Genomic DNA, 20,238 nt, shown 5'->3' with positions numbered 1-20,238 from the left:
TTCTCCTTAAGTGGTCAAAATATCTCATTTATGGTATTTTATTTGAAAGTGCAATGGCAGAGGCAAAACCAGAGCAGAAGATATGTTGTAATGTCTTAATGCTAAGCTATTGAATTTGCTATGGTTGGATTTATACACAACAAACAGACTCAAACCAGAAATAAACCTCTTAAAAATATTCTGCCCTGGAGAAACACTCTTTATACAACACGAGGCCAAATTATAGGCCATGTCCTCTTACTTAAAATTTCAAGTGATCTTTTAAGAAAGCAAGGAAAGTTGAAAGGATCACTAGGAAGCAGAAACATGCCCAAAGCTTTGTTTAAGTCTCTAATACCAAAAAAATCATCAGACCCTCGAAAATTGCAAGCTGATCTTCAAATATTTTCTAAAATGTAGACTTATCCTTTTTTGTTAACTATAATTTCAATGGGCTTATTTTTCACAAGTTATTAAATTTACTTACATATAATACATATGAATGATTCTCCAACAAAGACCAATGCAAATCCTACAAACATTGCAACATGGCACAGTAATTTCTAAAAAAAATGAACACAGACTGTTTTTACTGCTTTGCCACAATCTATTTTATCCTAGTTCATTATATAATGTATTTCATTTTTTGTGATATTTTTCTGCAGTTAATTGCATATTTATATGTTGATACATTTTTGATACTAGAAACTGTCTATATCTTATAAGAATTCATTCTTCATTCCTTAACCTTTTCAAAATAAAATCAAAGAATTTTTTCCATAACAGCAATCTACAATTTTTCCATGACCTTGCACAGCTGCTCTAAAAGCTTTTTTAAATTACTTATTTTAAAAATTATCTTCAAGTAGTTGTACAAAGGAGGTACCATTTAACAAAGTAGTTTGTGAATACATGCCTCTTGATCAGGGTCATCCCTTAAACACTCACCTCCCTTCAACCTACCCCTTTGTCCCTTATATTTCTTAAGTTTTATAGTATATACAATGAATTTTTTACTACATTCCCTCCCCCCACTTCATTCATCTTCCCCTCTGCTCCTGACCCCAACCCCCTCTTGGATGTACCCAACTCCTGATGCTGAATTGACAAATGGGATTACATCAAACTTAAAGGTTTCTGTATGGCAAAGTACATAGCCAACAAGCTAAATAGAAAGCTCACAAAATGGGAAAAAATTATTACCAGCTATACTTCAGACAAGGGCCTAATATCCAGAATATATTTGGAGCTCAAAAATTTAAATCCTCAAAAATTAAACCCTCAAAGAAATAACAACCCAATTAATAAATGGACTGATGACTTACAGAGAGACTTCTCATAAGAAGTAAAAATGGCCAATAGGCACATGAAGAAATGCTCAACATCTCTGGTCATAAAGGAAATGCAAGTCCAAACAATACTGAGATTTCACCTTACCCCAGTCAGAATGTCCATTGTAAAAAAAACAAACAACAAATGCTGGTGAGGAGTTAGACAAAAGCCAACTCCAACATACTTGGTGAGAATGTAAGCTTGCTCAACTACTCATGGAGGTTCCTCAAAAAACTAAACACAGAAGTACCTAGTGACCCAGCAATCCCACTCTTGGGCATTTATCCAATAGAACATAAACAAGGTTACAGTAAAGCCACCAGTACAACCATGGTCACCACAGTGAAACATAGCCAAGTCACCATAGCCAAGATATGGAATCAGTCCAGAGATCCTTCGATGAACAAATGGATCAAGAAAATTCACAATTCTACTCATTATTAGAAAAAATGATATTGTACCATTCATAAGGAAATGGAAAGATTTGGAAAAATTATATTAAGTGAAATAAGCCAAACCCAGAGAAACAAAGGGCGAATGGTTTCCCTCATTTGTGGTAGCTAGGAAGTGCCTACAAATCTGTAAGTAAACACTGAGTAGTATGCAAGTGGTTACAGATGATTTAACCAGGGTATAATAGACTCTATGGAGAGCTCAAATAGTATATAATCTTATAGAAAGACTAGGTCAAAGCCCAACAAAACCAAAACTTGGGCTTATTGATATCGATAGTACAGTAAATTGTGCATTCAACTCTTCATTTAAGTATTGAAACTTATTCTTTTATATTATTTTTATGTTATGTTGAACACTGTCTCTATAGTCTTCTTTCAAGACATGGTGCCATGCAAAATGATTAAATTTTGTGTAAAGAAAAAAAAGCACATAATCATCTAGTGCACAAAGGTTTAAGAGATTAAGAGCTTCTCCACTTGCAAGATATCTTTGGTTACTCCTTATAAGTTGGAAAATTATTTCTAATCATTTTTATTTCCATCATTTTGTTTTTATATAAATAGTATATTTGAATTTGAAGGAAGATGCTTCCCTCTACTCTGACACAGAGAGTATTCATTAGTACACAGTATAAACACTATAAGGAAGACCTAGAAGCACACACTAATTCAAACACCTACTAAAATTTAAACACTTCATGTTACAGGATTTATACACATTTTGTTTTACCAGGGAATATTATAAAGTCCCTTTCCTTGAAAACTTCTAAGTATTATTTACATAAAGCTTGTGTCTCATAAACATCATAAAATTCAAGTCAGTGTTTAAAATGACGAGACTTTCAAGTTAACCAAAGTTTTATGAGTCTACATGTTTTTTTACATATAATGTTTATGTCCCTTCTACTTGGGAAAATAGAAATGCAAAGGTGTGTCTGGTTCCCAACTCACCTGTCCTTATATCTCACATCTGTCAATCTATTCTTCTACAATCACTTGTTTACAAATAGTATGTGCAGAAGCCCACACAAATTGAGCAGAATAGGTTGTATTATCCCAGAACACATCTCAGATATTACTAACATTCAGGCTTCCCTGACGAGGGCTTGGCATATTGCTAAAGAACAGGGCATTTCATGAAACTAAAATATGGAAAACTTCAACATAATGCTTTAACTGTATTTCCTCAAGGTATAAAGAAGCTCAATTTTCTTAATATTCTCATATCATAGAAATGACAGAATCTGTTTCTGAAAGACATAACATGATTTATGTAATTATTCTGCTATTCAAAAATCTACTATCACATAAATGAAGTATCATTGAGAGATTGTTCTTTGTAATTCACACAGATTTAAGTATAAAACTATTAAAGTATAAATGTACTATAATCTCAATTTGATCCTTTAGTTTTTCTCTTCCTGTCAAGGAGTATAGAAGATATCTAGAGCATTAAATATCTCTTTAGAATAGTTTACAGAATTAAAAAAGAAATGACTCATTTTGTCATGTGATAATATTTACAGCATACTCATCCAATTTTACATTTAAAAAAAGAAAAGAATGACAGAGACTATCTAGGTACTAGTGGCTCACACCTGTAATCTTAGCTACTCAGGAGGCTGAGATATGAGGATCTGTGGAAAAAACGTCCGTGAGAATCTTATCTCTAACCAGCAAAAGGCCAGAAGTACAGGTGCAATTCAAGTAGTAGAGCACTAGCCTTGGGGACAAAAGCTCAGGGATAGGGCCCAGGATGTGAATTCAAACAACAGTACCAGCATATACACAAAGAAAAAGAAAACTACTTGAGTCATGGAAATGTATTATTTCATAAATAGCCAGTGTTTACCTGTACAGGAGTAATCATCAATTCGGATGTATCCAGTTTTACATATGCACATGAAAGAGCCAGGGGTGTTGACACACATGGTGTTTTCCCGACAGTAATGGCGCCCTTCAGCACACTCATCAATGTCTGTAAGAAGGAGTAGGACAGGTGTGAATAGTGGCCAATATTCTAGAATGGGAGAAAGGAGGGTCAGTAACTGACTAAACAGTGCTTTCAGAAAGAATTCAAAATGTCTCATTTATTTTTAAATTTTATCATTGTTAGGTAGTTGTACAAAGAGATTTCAATTCAACGTATCTATTTGTGAGTACTGTGCATCTTGATCCACGTCACCCCTTCCCTCATTTTCCCCAACCTCTCCCAACCCCACCCGTCCAGGAAAATTTCATGTTCATATGGTAGCTACCATATGTGTTATTTTATTCTAACAGATGTTGCTGCAGTTTCAAATATGACTATCAATTTCAACTCTTATCATTGTAAATGCCTACTGAAATCTTCATTACCTCCACTTATCTATATTTGATCAAATGAATTACAAAGTAGGGATTTGGTGGCCTTCACTTTAGAATATTCTGTCCCAGAGCCTATCATATATTATGTTGATTCTCTGGCTATTCCATAAACTTGGGGCGAAATAGAAGGGGGCAAATGAAGTGTCCCGTGTACCTCAGAGTTTGAATTGTATAGTTGATTAGAGATAGCTCCCCTAGGAAGTACCTGAATAGAGATTAAATTATAATATAGAAACATGATCTAGATGAAACATTGTAAAATGGCAAAATAAGATATCCCACAGAAGATCTCACATAGTAAAATTCATACCCCAAGTTTTGAGTACAAAACGTACAGATATGAAACCATAAAAAAGCACTAGTATGAATCGTGAACAATTTGAATTCCGACAATAAAAGTGTCCCCATTGTACAGCACCTCTCCATGAAACAGAGCACACTTCACAGGTGCTTCATCATTGTGTAATATTCTTCACTAAGGGCTTTACACTTTGATCAGACAGATTTCTCAAATTCCTGTGATGACTCCATAAAGTATATTGACCTGATTTATTCAATCATCACAAAACTGACAAACTACACAAGAGGGCTAGTTGGCTAGTCACTGTGACAGACATGTTATTTCCTTCACCTTCTGTGCTCTCAGTCCTGAAAGTATCCAAAGAAATCAGTCACATGGTCTCAGGAAGTTATAGTTTAGCATTGTAGAGCTCTGAGCACTCATCTGAGCAAAGATTGAGTGTGTGCAATCACGTGCTGGTACTGGGGCTTGAACTCAGGACCTGGATGCTGTCCTTAGGCTTTTGTGCTTAAGGCTAGAGCTCTACTACTTGAACTGCAGCTACACTTGTCAGTTAGAGAGCAGAGTCTCATGGACTTTCCTGTTTGGGCTGTCTTCATGATGCTCAGATCTCAGCCCCCAGAGTAGTTAGGATTACAGGCATGAGCCACTGGCACACTTGGCTTAAGTCTTTATTTTATCAATGGGAAAACAGAGGCCTAAAGAGATCCAACTTTCTATTTGATTCCACAGTCCACATAATAAATTCTTTTGCATGCAGGCCTCTTTCCAGTATGGCCTCTGTCCTGTCAGCTTTCTGCCCTCAGCTTCCTCTCTTGTCCCCTCTATACGCTGGCCACACTGGGCTTCATCATGCTTTGGATAGCCTGTACTCCTTCCTACCTATGGGCTGAGGGACATGCTCTCACCTTTGCTCATCACACTGCTCCTGTTGCTCTCCCTGAGTCCACGGCAGGCTGGCTTGTCCACCAGTGGACTTCACCCCTCAATAATCTGTTTACACGTGTCCTCGGTGAGAACTCCCATGGGATTTAGTGTTTCCATCATATACACATCACTTCTCTGCTTTTAAGGTGTGTTGTTAGCACGTAATAGAGGTACAGGGAAGATTTAGTGTCATTTCCATACATATACACAATGTACCCACATCAAATCCACTCCTTCCATCTCTCCCCCCTCATTCCCCTCCTTAAATATACTTCAGGAGGTCTCATTATTCTGTTTTCAGGCATGTATACTAAAATACCTCCAGCTGGGCACCAGTGGCTCCAATCTATAACACTTTCTACTCAGGAGACTGAGACCTGAGGGTCACAGTTTGAAGCCAGCCTGGAAAGGAAAGTCTGTGACTCTAAACTCCAATTAACTAGCAAAAAGGGAGAAGTGGAGCTGTGGTTCAAGTGATAAAGCACCATCTTAGAGCAAAAATGCTAAGAGACAGTGCCCAAGTACTAAACTGAAACCTAGTACACACACACACACACACACACACACACACACACACACACACACACACACACACATACACACAATTTCAAAATTTTCACCCTCTCCACTGACCTTCCCTCATCCTGGTATCCTGGTACCCACCTGCCAGCATAGCTTATTTTACTTTCTTCCAACTATGATTAGTTTTCTCATTCACTTTTTAACCATACATTATTTGTATGAGTGGGTTTTACAATAGCAATACACACATAAATGTATTATAATTCAGTCAGATTATTTCTCACTAAATCATTACCTATTATCCTCTTTCCTGGCAACCCTAGCTCCTTATGGCTCAACAGCTTTCAGAGCATTTTCTTATACTACCTTCATATACAGACACTATATATTTCTATATTATTTGTCCTCCATCATTCTCTTTCCTTTTCTTGCTTCCTCCTCATGCCATAAACAGTTCCACAGTTATATTCAAGATGATATATTTAACATATACCATATAGGTAATATGTGGCACGTATATATTAAGCTTGTCTTATATATTACATTACATATATGATATATCACATATTAATATACTGTATATTCCTAATATAAATATATACCATATATGTACATGTATGGTAAGTATTATATATTACATATTACATGCATACTAATCTATTACTAATATATATTACTTATATATTTAACATATTACTATAATATAGTACTATAAATATATAATGTAACTATGTTACTAATTTAGTATATATTGTACATAATAAAAGTCTAATGTATTTTTCTGTTAAGAAACAAACTATTTTAGACTTTGGACTTCCCAGGCAACACATAAATGACTGAGATCAGAAGTATACCATAAAACTTTATTTACAAAATGGAGCCAAATGTGGGTCACAGTCTTGTCTAATGACTCCTGATCTCATAAACCACCAAGGTTAGTAATCACTGAACACATAGGTGAGCCGGTGCTAGCCAGACTTTTCATCGCGGTGACAAAGTAACTGACATAAACGTCTTAAAGGAGGGAATTATTTGCTTTGATTTATGGTTACAGAAATCTCAACCCATCTTCCTTGGCTGTTGATCTGAACCACGGCAGGAATGTGTGGAGGAGGTGATTTAGCTTAGTTCATGGAAGAGAGAGAGAAGAAAGGAGAGAGGAGAAAGAAGAGAAAATAAGAGGAGGAAGAAGAGAGGAAATGAGACAGAAGAGAGGAAATGAGAGAGAGAGTATGTGTGTGAGAGACAAAGAGATTCAAAAGCACATCCCCAGTGAGCTTCTTTCCTCCAGGCTGAGGTTTCCTTCATTCCCTAGAGTTAGGGACCAAATGTTGACCCCATCAGCTTGTGTGGACATCTATATTCAAATCATAACACCATAAATCATTTCTATCTTCACAATACCTTGTAAGGTATCTATGACATTATGAAGTCAGCCAATACTACAGAATTAATTAGTAATTGCTTCAAGGTCAGTTGATAATTATTTAAGAACTGTCTTCAGATGATCTGTTTTTTAAGAATCATACTCCATTCATGATGCCATGTTACTTCCATATATTTGCACAAGTGACACATCACTTTTGATTATATCCTAAAAGTCAAACTGTATACACTCTGGGGAAAGTGTAATGAAAATTCATTTGCTAGTGTCTAAATGTCATCATGGGTATTGCATGGGATTACTAATGACTCTTCTTTTTTTTTTTTTTGCGCCAGTCCTGGGCCTTGGACTCAGGGCCTGAGCACTGTCCCTGGCTTCTTCCCACTCAAGGCTAGCACTCTGCCACTTGAGCCACAGCGCTGCTTCTGGCCGTTTTCCGTATATGTGGTGCTGGGGAATCGAACCTAGGGCCTTGTGTATCCGAGGCAGGCACTCTTGCCACTAGGCCATATCCCCAGCCCGACTAATGACTCTTCTTGATGGATGGATAAGCCACCCAGCCCTTCTAAGAGGGTGCTGCAGAAAGGTAAGAATCCTTGTGGAGCCACAGAGGGATGACTCTCCTGGGCTTGAACTTGTAAACTAGTGAGGTAGCCATCCTTCTCAATATGTATTTAAGATTCTTGGAAATTGTTGAAAGGATTTACATAACAAGAATCTATACTCCTGTATACCATACTTCAGTCAGTTTGACTCTGGGTAGTCACTTCCATTTAAAGCCACCATAAGTCAGATAAAATTCAATATAGGGTCATAAGGCACTAAAACAAGGCTATCATGTTTTTGTGCCAATCTTGAGGCTTGAACTCAGGGCTCACACCCTGGGCCTGAGCTCTTTTGTTCATGAATAGCATTCTACCAATTGATCCACAGCTCCACTTCTATCTGGTAGTTAACTGAAGGTAAGATGCTCATGGACTCTCCTGCCTGAGGTGACTTTGAATGGCAATCCAAAGATCTCAGCCTCCTGAGTAGGTAGGATTACGAACATGAGCCACTGGTGCGCCACAAGGATACTACTTACTATGAAACCTATTATGAACTGCAGGGATCTGCATCTTACAGACATCTTGAATTTGTAATGAAGAGGTGCAGAGGTAGGCCTATTACTTAGAGCAGTGTCACCAGGGAAAAAGAAGTAAAACACTCCCCAAATACCATCATAACATTGTAAACCTGATTGTACTTGCCTTGTTTGATTTATCATTCCCTATCTTTAGAGGGAGAATGGCACAAAGTGCTGCATTTATGTACCAAAATTGCAAAGTTAAATAAATGTCATTTCCATTTACATATACAGTCTCACAGGCACAAAAAAGAATGGCATGACTGAAAAGTAACCTGGTGGAAAATCACATTAAAATTTAGCCCAGTGGGTATTTCAGGTCCAGGTCTCAACTCAGAAAGTTAAATGAGTCAAATTCTCAGAAGTCAATTCAATTCTCTACACATTGACCGAGTGTCTTCTATGTAAAAAACAAAAAAAATCACTTCATAGGTTTTTGGTGATATGTTGACGGCTCTAGTGGGAAGAATCATAACCACAAGTAGATAGTGCCAAGGATGGATACTGCCTAGAGATAGCTTTCTGCTAACGAGAAAGATCTAGAGAAAGTTGCAATGGCATGCCAAATAGAAACCTTCAAACAGGAGCTGAGCATACTGTAGAGATTCGAGCAAATGCATTGCTAGATGATGCAATCCCTAAGGTGCCTTCCAAAATTTAGTACAAAGAAAATGAAAGCCTTCAAAAGCTAACATCCAAGAAATAGATGACCCCATCATTTTCTCATTTAGGCATTTTTCCATGTTTTAAGTCAACGTACTACAAAATACATTCTAGAGAGCTAAACCTCCATTAGAAGTTTGTGGTTCCCTAGACATTATGGTGAAAATGAACTATACAACTTGTGGAGGAGGGAGAGTCAGGAGGGAAAAATGGAGAAAATGAACGAATAGATGACCCTATTCAAAAAGAAATGTACTCATTGACTTATATAACTATAACCCCTCTGTACATCACTGTTACAATAAAAATTTTTGAAAAAGAAGTTTATAGTTCCTTAAAAATGAAGTGTGAGATGAGCAGACAGGTTTCAGGATCACTACTGACTCAGCATCTCACTGCTTTTTTTGCCCTGATACAGAAACATGAAAACACAGAGTTCTTCCTACTCTTCTCCCTAAAATAATATAAGCAAATACTTATCTTTGATAGAGCTAGTTGTTTTCATTCACTTATTCATTTCATTCATTCATTGAGTATAGAATGCACAGGCACTATGCTCCAAATAATGCATGAGGAAACAAAGACAGACTATAAGTGGAGAATATGATGGAAAAAGAACAATGCTATGAATAGTATATAACAAAGACATGCACAGAGCATGCAGAGAAAGCAATGAGCCCTTTCTTAAAATATGAAGTTCCATTCACCTGTTCATGTGGACATAGGAGGATTTATATTTAGTAATACAAACAACTTTTTAACTGTTCTCCCAACAACTTGAAGAACTTAAAATTAAGAAATTAGAACTTGTTCGCATTAATAATGATAGTTCTTCTATATCCCTATAACCTGAAGAAGTGATGATAAAATTAAGAAACTAAAACTTGTTTAGCTATCCTATATGTCCAATGATTATTAAAAAGACAAGTCAATCAATCAATCCTACAACGAATGCTATTCAGAAAAAAGTTGGTAGGGCTGGGGATATGGCCTAGTGGTAAGAGTGCCTGCCTCATATACATGAGGCCCTGGGTTCGATTCCCCAGCACCACATATACAGAAAATGGCCAGAAGTGGCGCTGTGGCTCAAGTGGCAGAGTGCTAGCCTTGAGCAAAAAGAAGCCAGGGACAGTGCTCAGGCCCAGAGTCCAAGCCCCAGGACTGGCCAAAAAAAAAAAAAAAAGAAAGAAAAAAGTTGGTGACTAGGACTGGGAACAATCAAGGAAATTTCAATAGTAAGGAGGGAAGTGATGTGGAATTTTTAAAGTAGGTTTTAAAATAACAGACTTGGGGGCTGGGAATGTGGCTTAGCAGTAAAGTGCTTGTCTAGCATGCACAAAGCCCTGGGTTCGACTCCTCAGCACCACATATATAGAAAAAGCTGGAAGTGGCACTGTGGCTCAAGTGGTAGAGTGCTAGCCTTGAGAAAAAAGTAGCCAGGGACAGTGCTCAGGCCCTGAGTTCAAGAGCCAGGACTGGTAAAGGAAGGAAGGAAGGAAGGAAGGAAGGAAGGAAGGAAGGAAGGAAGGAAGGAAGGAAGGAAGGAAGGAAGGAAGGAAGGAAGGACAGACTTGTACAACCAAGTTACTGCTGTTCACACCTGCAATCCTGGCTACCCAGGAGGCTGAAATTTGAGGATCCCAGTTTAAAGCCAGCCTGGGAATAAAGTCTGTGACTCTTGTTTTCAATTAACCACAAAAATGCCAGAAGTGGAGCTATGGCTCAGCTATGGGAGAGTGCTAGCCTTGAGTTAAAAAAAAAAAAAAAAAGCTCAAGGAGAGTGCCCAGGCCCTAAGTTCAAGCCTCAGTACTGGTACAAAAAATTAAAAATAGAACTAAATGACTTGTACAGTATTGGAAGAGATGTCATGGAAGGTAGTTGTCTATCTGTGATGGCCAAAAGTACAACAGACACTAGACTTGAACTAGTCTAGAATACACACAGAGACAGTAAAATAATAAAATGCCAAAGAACAGTGAATGATCTGTTTGACTGGAGTTTATACAGGAAAGCAGTGGGTGCACAGTTCTGAATTAGAAGACATAATTTGGATTCACTTTGAATATCTAACAAATATAAAGAAGCCACTTGCACTGCAGTCAAATCCCTAGCAGAATGGGTTCCTGGAAGGCTGGGGAGTGGTGCACTCATAGGAATTGGTTAGATGATACAACTGAAGAATTGGGAAAAACAATTTTTTTAAGTATGATCAAGGTGAGAAGACCCTTTATGAATTCCTAACAATATGAGTTTAGGTGGTTACTAAATCTAAAGTAGTCTTTCCATCTTGAATCTCTCCATATTTTTATCAGCATATGAAAATATTCTATTATGTACTAATACATCTCCTTACCTATTTATTTCCATTTAGATGTAAGATTCAGGAGGGTATCCATAGATGAATGGATCAGGAAAATGTGGTACATTTACACAATGGAATTTTATGCCTCTATCAGAAAGAATGACATTGTTCCATTTGTAAGGAAATGGAAGGACTTGGAAAAAGTTATACTAAGTGAAGTGAGCCAGACCCAAAGAAACATGGACTCTATGGCCTCCCTTATTGGGAATAATTAGTACAGGTTTAGGCAAGCCATAGCAGAGCATCACAAGGCCCAATAGCTATACCCTTAGAAACACATAAGATGATGCTAATTGAAATGAACTCCATGTTATGGAAACAAGTGATATATCACAGTTGTAACTACTTTCAACGTCCTATGTGTATGTGTAGTTTCTATTATTGATAATGTTTTGTATCACCTTCCTATGTTTGTACCTACACTATCTCTGTAATCTTATCTGAGTATATTGGAAACCGTGTTTACTGGTATTGGAAGTAGGAAATTCAAAGGGAATACCACATTCGAGAGACACAGGGTAAAAAAAGAGAAATAACTACAAAAGCAATACTTGCAAAACTGTTTGGTGTAAGTGAACTGAACACCTGGGGGGGGGGAGGGAAAGGGAGGAAGGGAGGGGGGCATGAGGGACAAGGCAACAAACAGTACAAGAAATGTATCCAATGCCCAACGTATGATACTGTAACCTCTCTGTACGTCAGTTTGATAATAAAAATTTGAGAAAAAAAAAAAAAGATTCAGGAGGGTAAAGAGCTTGTCCAGCACAATATGAGCACTGTTAAACATTTTTGAATGAATTAATAAATCTTCATAGTGTGTGTGTGTGTACATGCATGTGCTCATGTACGCACTGGAGCATGCCAGTCTTTGACCTCAGGTACTGTCCCTGGGTTTTTTTTCTCCAGGGTAGCACTCTACCACGTGAGCCATAGCTCCAGTTCTGGCATTTATAGCAGTTAATTGGAGATAAGAGTCCCATTGACTTTCCTGACTAGGCTGGCTTTCAAATGTGATCCTGAGATCTCAGCCTCCTGAGTAGCTAGGGCTAGAGACACGAGACACCAGTGCCCAGTGAATAATCATAGTTTTTCTCTAAAGGAAAAAAGGCAGGAAAGCATCCTATTGGTCTAACCTGAAGCTCAACTTGTCAGTGATCCTACTATATTACAAATTATACTGTCTGTTCATCTACCTGGACATGGATTTATTGTGTGAATGGCAAACATAACACATCTTAATGAAAGTCATTTTAAAAATTAGTTAAATTTTAGATAAGTTTGTAATATGAAGAGGTTTCATGGTGATACTGTCATAGATGTATACAGAGTACTTTGAACAAATTTACCCCATCCATCATGTTCCTATTTGTTCCCTTCCCTTCTTCCACTTTTACAAGCAGCATCTGGTTGGCTTCATTGCACTGTATTCTTGTATACATACATATAGATATATACACATAGAAATACTGACAGATACAAATAGAGAGATGATAGACAGACAGACATGCAGACAGACAGACAGGCAGTCAGGCAGACAGCCAGATAGATAGATAGATAGATAGATAGATAGATAGATAGATAGATAGATAGATAGATAGATAGATAGGGAGATAGATAGATAGATAGGGAGATAGGGAGATACGGAGATAGAGATGGTATAAATAAATAGAGACACAGAGATAGATACAGGGGTAAATTACTGATTGATGATAGATATATACAGAGATAGATACAGATAGAGATGATAGAGATATAGAAAAATATTGAGACAGATGATAAACACAGATAGGTAGATAGATAGATAGATAGATAGATAGATAGATAGATGTAGAAGCATATCCTTTGATCTTCAGTATTCCTTCCTTTCCTCCACCCCCTCCCTGATTCTCTCCTAGACAGTCTCCTTTTCACATTCATGTCCCATTACCTTTCTTATTACCTGTAATGAAAGTCTTGTATGTAGAAAAACACTAAAGTGGGAACAAAGAAGTTGGATTCCTGTCCTGGCTCTATTACCAACCTGACAGATATCAGATCTCTTCCTACTCCAATTTTATCATCAAAGAATAATTTTCAAATCAGTACCAGCCCTCACATTTTGCAATTCTTACAGAGAGAATATGACTCATATAGTTATAGTAGTTTCTTATTCTTTAGGATATTTCACCAAACTTAGAAGTAAACCAAGATTCTTATACTTTAACAAATTTTCTTTCCTGGGGAGTTTCAATTGAGCTCACCCACCCCAACACTCCCCCTCTCTCTGTTTGTGCTGGATCTTGAACTGAAGGCTTCATGTTCTTGCTTAGCTTTTTTGCTCAAGGCTGGCATCATACCACTAGTTAATTAGACATATGAGCTTCTTAAATTGTCTGCCTGGGATGGCTTCAAATTGTGATATTTGTATTTCAGCTTCCTGAGTAGATAGGATTACAGGTGTGAGTTTGGCTTAATTTTGTCTATTTTTTAAAATAGATAATTGATAAATCTTAAGTTCTTTTTTATACCTAAAATCTGATACTGACTTGACCATTATTCAATAGTCATAAATTCTTAAATCTGAGAAACTTCAGAAACAATCTAACATAAACCAAGTGATTTATAACCAAAAATACAGGCACAGAAAAGCTAGCGACTATTTAAAGTGGTGGCAAAGCTTTTGTGAGCCACATTAAAGAATTAGACTCTATGTTATATGACATGGAAAAGATATTCAGAGAAGATTAATCTAATCACATCTGCATTTTGAAGAAGCACAAATTTATACAGTTCATGAGTGGTAACCACCATCAATCAATAAAATCTCCAGACCCCAGATAAAAATCAGTGCTCTATTTGACCTATAGACTTAGTTCCAGACCAAAATCAGAGCTGGTGGGAACTCAAGTCTAACACCCAATCTTCTCTGTTCTTCTGTCACACCAATAGCTATCCTCATCTTACACCTTCAATGTCACTAATGCTGTTATTTTCTAAAGTCTGCTGTATTTCTAAGGCTATGGCATTTAACTCATTTTTACCCTGTAAAGAGATTATATTAGCATGTTAATGAATACTAATGCTTTCTGCCAAACCAATAAAATCAATGAAGTCATGGAGCTCAGCACAGACTCCACATATTGCTGATAAAACACATCAGCTTAGGTTATTGCTAAATCTTGGCCCAGCTACTGTGAAACACTGACTGGGAAAAGTTGGCAAAGAGATCAATAACTTAATTCACAAACTGGGAAATAGGCTAAGTTCTGAGAAACATAATTCTGGAAAGAGATTTAAGCATAACATTTGGAAAGATAAGAGTATTTTTAAAATTATAAAATTTGAAAGTATAAGTAGGCTGTTCAGTGAAAAAAATTCTGCAAAGAATAAATTAAAATATCAGTTAAAAATATGACACCACTGCCAGAAATCATAGAATGCTTTTGTTGTCGTTGTTTTTATTTTTTTGTGTTTTTTTGGGGGGGTCATGGGAAGGCTAGTGCTTGACCACTCTGAGCCACAGCACCATTTCCAATCATATGTTTTTAAAGTCAGTGACATCAATGAGTATGTTTACCAAAGATGAATGTTTGTGTATTGAAAGTTATAGCCTTCCAGGTGCTGGTGATTCACTCCTGTGATCCTGGCTACTCAGGAAACTGAAATCTGAAGATCATGGCTCAAAGACAGCCTGGGCAGACAAATCCAAGAGACTGTGACCTCCAATTAACCCAGAAAAGGGCTTAAACTGGAGGTAGAGCTAAAGTGGTAGGGTTAGGCTAGTCTTGAACAACAACACCAATAACAACAATAACAAAAAACCCTAAGAAAACTTGTGAGGCCAAAAGTCAAGCCCCATCAATCAATCAATCAATCTAAAATAAAATTTATATCCATCTGTGTATATGATTGGAACAGATGATTTGCCTTCAACTTCTCAAAATAAAGGCCACATTTTGCTCCATTCATTTTGTACATCCACTCATTATAGATTGGATGGCACATTTTATGAGAAGAATGAGTGCTGTGGCAACACATTAACTTTCTTTCTATTCCTTTTTTATCTTTTCACTCTTTTAACTTACTTATGGTGTCTAGATGACTGTGAAAATCTTTTTCTTGACATTCTTAATAGACTATATCTCTTGATTTAAACAAAAACGTCAAGGAAGACAAACAGAAAAGTTGAGACAAAGATGAGAGCAGATCATAAAATAATGTCTGTGAGGAAAGATGAGATGTGGAATGTTTAGAAGTTGGGGAATAAATGATTGTAATCTTTACTCATATGATCATTTCTGATGTCCTGCTCTATCCATCCTACTAACTAGACAACAGTGGCATAGTTTTACATGAGATAGATGCATTATTTGACTTGCCTATATCGCACCTGGGCTTTCAACAAATAAAAAAAGTATAATGCAAGTTTGATAAGGACAGTAACAGTGAGGCTTCCAACCTAGTCTACATTTAAGAATGTGACATCTAAGCACAAAACTGAAGGAGAAGTTAAGCTATTCAGGTGAGATGGGAAAGGAAAGGGAATTTCAAGCTGGCAATGGAGACAATTTGTATAATGAAATAAGCAGGAACTATTTTGTGTAGAATTCTTGCAACCTCTGTGAGAGCCTGGAGCTCTCCTTTGATCAGTGGTTATCTATTGAAGTTTGATTGACTTTTTTTTTTTTAGCATATCACATCTACAAATGGGCTAACAATTTAAGACTCAATGCATAGCAGGGTAGAGGATAGATCATCAAGAGCAAAACTGGATGGTAGGAAGAAGTTCACTTGGTTTCAGTTCTTAGATTTATGATAGCATTATGCAGAAGGAAATATGTGGGATTTCAAAAAATGTGAAATCTAAAATTGCTTATAAAGTTGGAACCAATAGGATGTTTGTAGAATATGAAGCTAAATTCTCCAGATTGACATCCTCCTTTATACCTCAACAAACAGAAGGGGTCTATACTAAGGGAAGGGGAAACTGGGTCACAGAAAAGTAGGTCTTTATATATGCTGATGCTGAAGTGTTTATGACATATCTGAGGAGAACTGTCAAGAGAAGTGATATGGTTGGCCCTAGAATTCACTTAGGAGGCAGGAGGAGGGTAAGACAGCAGAATTTGAGAGTCAAACAAAGAGAAGGTAATTAAAGTCAGAGTGCTTGTTATATAGCAACACTCAGGAAGATGGCAGAAATAAGGTGGAAAAAAACTAAATTAAAACTGAGCTCTGGAAAATACAAATGTGTGTGTGCGTGCACGTGTGCATGTGTGTGCGCACGTGTGTGCTCGCATGCTAGTCTTGAGGCTTGAACTCAGGGCCTGAGTGCTGTGTCCCTCAAGGCTTGTGTTCTACTACTTGAGACATAGCTTAACTTCTGGATATTTTGTGGTTACTTAGACAAAAGAGTCTCATGGACTTTCTTGCCCAGGTTGGCCTTTGAACCATGATCCTCAGGTCTCAGCCTCTTGAGTAGCTAGGAGTACAAGCATGAGCCACCAGCTTATCTTGAACTTTTAACACACAAGAAAATCTTTCTGGGTGCCAGAGGCTGAAATCTGAGGATGGCAGCAGTTCAAAGCCAGTCTGTGTAAAAAAGTCTATAGACACTTATTTTCAAGGAACCCCCCCAAAACCAGAAGCAGAGTTGTGGCCCAAGTGGTAGAGTGTCAATGTTGAGTAAAAAGCTAAGGGAGAGCACTCAGGTACTGAGTTCCATCCCCAGAACCGACATAAAAAAAAATTATCTCTGTAATCCTAGCTACTCAGGAGGCTGAGATCTGAGGATCATGGTTCAAAGACAGACCAGGAAGGAAAGTCCATGAGACTCTTATCTCCAATTAACCACCAGAAAACCAGAAGTGGCGCTGTGGCTCAAGTGGCAGAGTGCTAGCCTTGAGCAGAAGAGTTCAGGGACAGCGCCCAGGCCCTGAGTTCAAGCCCCACAACCAAGGAAGAAAGGAAGAAAGGAAGAAAGGAAGAAGGAAGGAAGGAAGGAAGGAAGGAAGGAAGGAAGGAAGGAAGGAAGGAAGGAAGGAAGGAAGGAAGGAAGGAAGGAAGGAAGGAAGAAAAAAAGAAAGAAAGAAAGAAAGAGAGAGAGAAAGAAATTTAGCTATCTAAAGGAAAAACAACAATACAAAAGCTGGAAGAGAAGCTAAATGTATTAAAATGCTATGGGAAAGGAAAAACAGAAAGAACATAGTTGAAAACTAAACTTGAAGAGATACTGGATGGCACAAGTTTTCTCTGAAGTCAAGGAGTTGTAGGTTCAGCAGCTGGCAGGACTCAGCCCTCACAGAAGGTGAGGAAAGCATGGGTGAGGATAAAGCATGTGGGTTTATGAAATGGAAGTGAGAGACTCAAGATACTGTTCCCCCTTTCTGCTTTGTCAGTAGCGATGTTATCTGCTGAGAGAGTGGAGATTCTCTGGGAATGGTGAAGATCTGACACTCATCTTTGGAAATGAAGTGAAGCTGAGCTCAATGGTAACATTACAAAGCAGAGCAGAGGACTTGGCCAGAGCTGGTAAAGAGACACAACTGCACGGGATGTCAGCTGACATTTGTACACCATTTTGATTTGCACAGGCCATGTTATATGTACTACATGTTAACTCACAATAAATCTGCAGCCTGGGACAAACAGAGGTGCCCCCATGTCCACAGGCAAAGAACCCGAATGAGATTGCTATGTCTCCCAAATGTCATTTATGAGTGAATGCCTGGTCAATCTAGTAAGTTCACTCATGATTACCCACAATCCTCCACAATGTGAACTTCATCTTCACAGTTTAATTGGCTGACACTCCTGGACAAAACATTTATGTAGAAGAAAATGTGTCTCACTCAAAAACGTGTCTGGCCCTTTCTCTTGGCTTTCTCTTCCATACCAATCTAAATTGGATTCATATTTCAAGGCCCAGTTGAAGTCCCAGTTTGACTTCAGTAGCTTTCCTAACCTCTCTGGTCATGAGCCTTACATCTGTCAAAGCCTTTGGTCTATGCTTATTTGAGGTAGGATGGTGAATGAGTCCATCTTGCTTGAAATTCAGGAAGAGATCAGCTCATTTGAGTGATTGCCTTGTCATGTTAGATTTGAAAAATTAATCAAGTTCAACAGCCTTCTTTCCAGACAGGCAGATTATTTTTTTAATATATTAAAAGCTAATTTAACAAATTTCTATTTATTCTCCCAGAGAACAAAGATTTCAGTCATAACAATATCTAAATTGGTACTCACTCAGAATTATTAATCTAAACATTACATCAGTACTTTCAGGAAAGATATGCTGTCTCATACATAAATCACTGACAGTATCACATAGTCAAACTTGACAATTTTAATCCATGTTTAATGTCCATTAGGAAGTCTGACCTCACAACAACTTACTGTACATATGTGTACATATCCATATGTTCTATAACTTAATCCCAATACTTCACCATCCTATTTCTATTAAAGGTATGAACAGTTCATAAAACCTATTTGGGGAGCACATTCTTCATAACAAGGATAAATGGCTTGGAGAATATTTAAAATAAAATTAATGCTGGGTCTGAATATAAAGTAAAAATGACTACCTTCTTATGGAGTATTAACATCTCAGAGACCTATTTTTATATAATACTAGTGAAAAGAGATATAACTTAATGTCCTTGCTACTTCAGCAGGACTCCATGGTCATTAAAGGCAACATCAATTTCCAAGGTGTCGCTGAGTTGGAACACAGAGGGCTCATGGGTGCTATGGAGTAGTCACTGCCCAAGCCAGGCCCCCTCCATCATGTAAGTCTCACTCCCTTCTTCTCTGCCACAGTCACTTAACTCGAACCTGCTTCCCACAACCCTCGTCATCATCTCATTAAAAACAACTGCTCCCATTTCAACAATTGCTGCCATTTCTATTCATTATAGTAACCATGGAAATAATATTTACTTCAGTGTCATTAATGTCTTTTGTTTTAACCATGTGTGGGTTTTTTTTAAAGGCTAATGACTAGGTGAAGAAAGGAAGTGAATTATAAAATGAATACGAAGAGTTGTGCCTCATTTTATGCAAAAACTGTTAGCTGACTCAACATTTTAAACAAATATAACTAGGACATGTAACTGGAACTTCTTGGAAGAGAGGATAAATGTGATAGCTTGAGTAGCTAGAATTACAGGCATGAGCCCTAGTGCCTGACTAAGACAGTATTCTCAAGATCGTAAGAGGTGACAATATTCCTAAGAGTTGTTTTTTCCTTTACTCTCCTTTCTATTTTTTTTTTTTGGTCAGTCATGGGGCTTGTACTCTGGCCTGAGCACTGTCCCTGAGCTCCTCAGCTAAAGGCTAGCACTCTACCACTTGAGCCACAGCCCCACTTCTGGTTTTCTGGTGATTAACTGGATATAAGAGTTTCACAGAGTTTCCTGCCAGGGCTGGCTTTAAACCACAATCCTCAGATCTCAGCCTCCTGAGTAGCTAGGATTATAGGTGTGAGCCACTGGCACCCAGCTCTAAGTGGAATGGTAGAATATTTGTTCACTTAAGGTTTCAATAAATTAATGGTATAATGCTTTGGTTCTAAAAATAAAGTCATACTGCATAAATTGAGTGCTACATTAGCATTAGTAAGTATATGTGGGAAACATGAGTTTAGTGACAAACTTTTACCAAAATCTTATTTTTCTGGAAGGTATTTTCATATACTTAAGTTACTTAATTTTGCTCTCTGGACAACCCTATGAAACTACTTCTTGTCATTGATAAAGAGAACGATGCTCAGAGATATTCAGTGACACTAAGATATTAAAAATTAAAGTGTTTTTGCATTCCTTCCATACCAACAGAAC

The 20,238-nt window shown here is 37.6% G+C and overlaps 1 protein-coding gene across 1 annotated transcript in view; it reads right to left on the bottom strand.

Moving 5' to 3' along the window:
* Nell2 (neural EGFL like 2) overlaps window positions 1–20,238 on the bottom strand; it is a 328,665-nt gene that overhangs the window by 126,563 nt on the left and 181,864 nt on the right. The window contains exon 13 of the mRNA XM_048350874.1: window positions 3,619–3,744. Within this exon, the coding sequence (XP_048206831.1) occupies window positions 3,619–3,744 (126 nt within the window). The remainder of the gene's footprint in view (window positions 1–3,618; window positions 3,745–20,238) is intronic.

The sequence above is a fragment of the Perognathus longimembris genome, chromosome 1 (assembly GCF_023159225.1).
Source record: "Perognathus longimembris pacificus isolate PPM17 chromosome 1, ASM2315922v1, whole genome shotgun sequence".
NCBI lineage: Eukaryota > Metazoa > Chordata > Mammalia > Rodentia > Heteromyidae > Perognathus > Perognathus longimembris.
The sequence above is the reverse complement of the archived record's forward strand: the minus strand, read 5'-3'. Positions and strand labels throughout refer to the sequence as shown.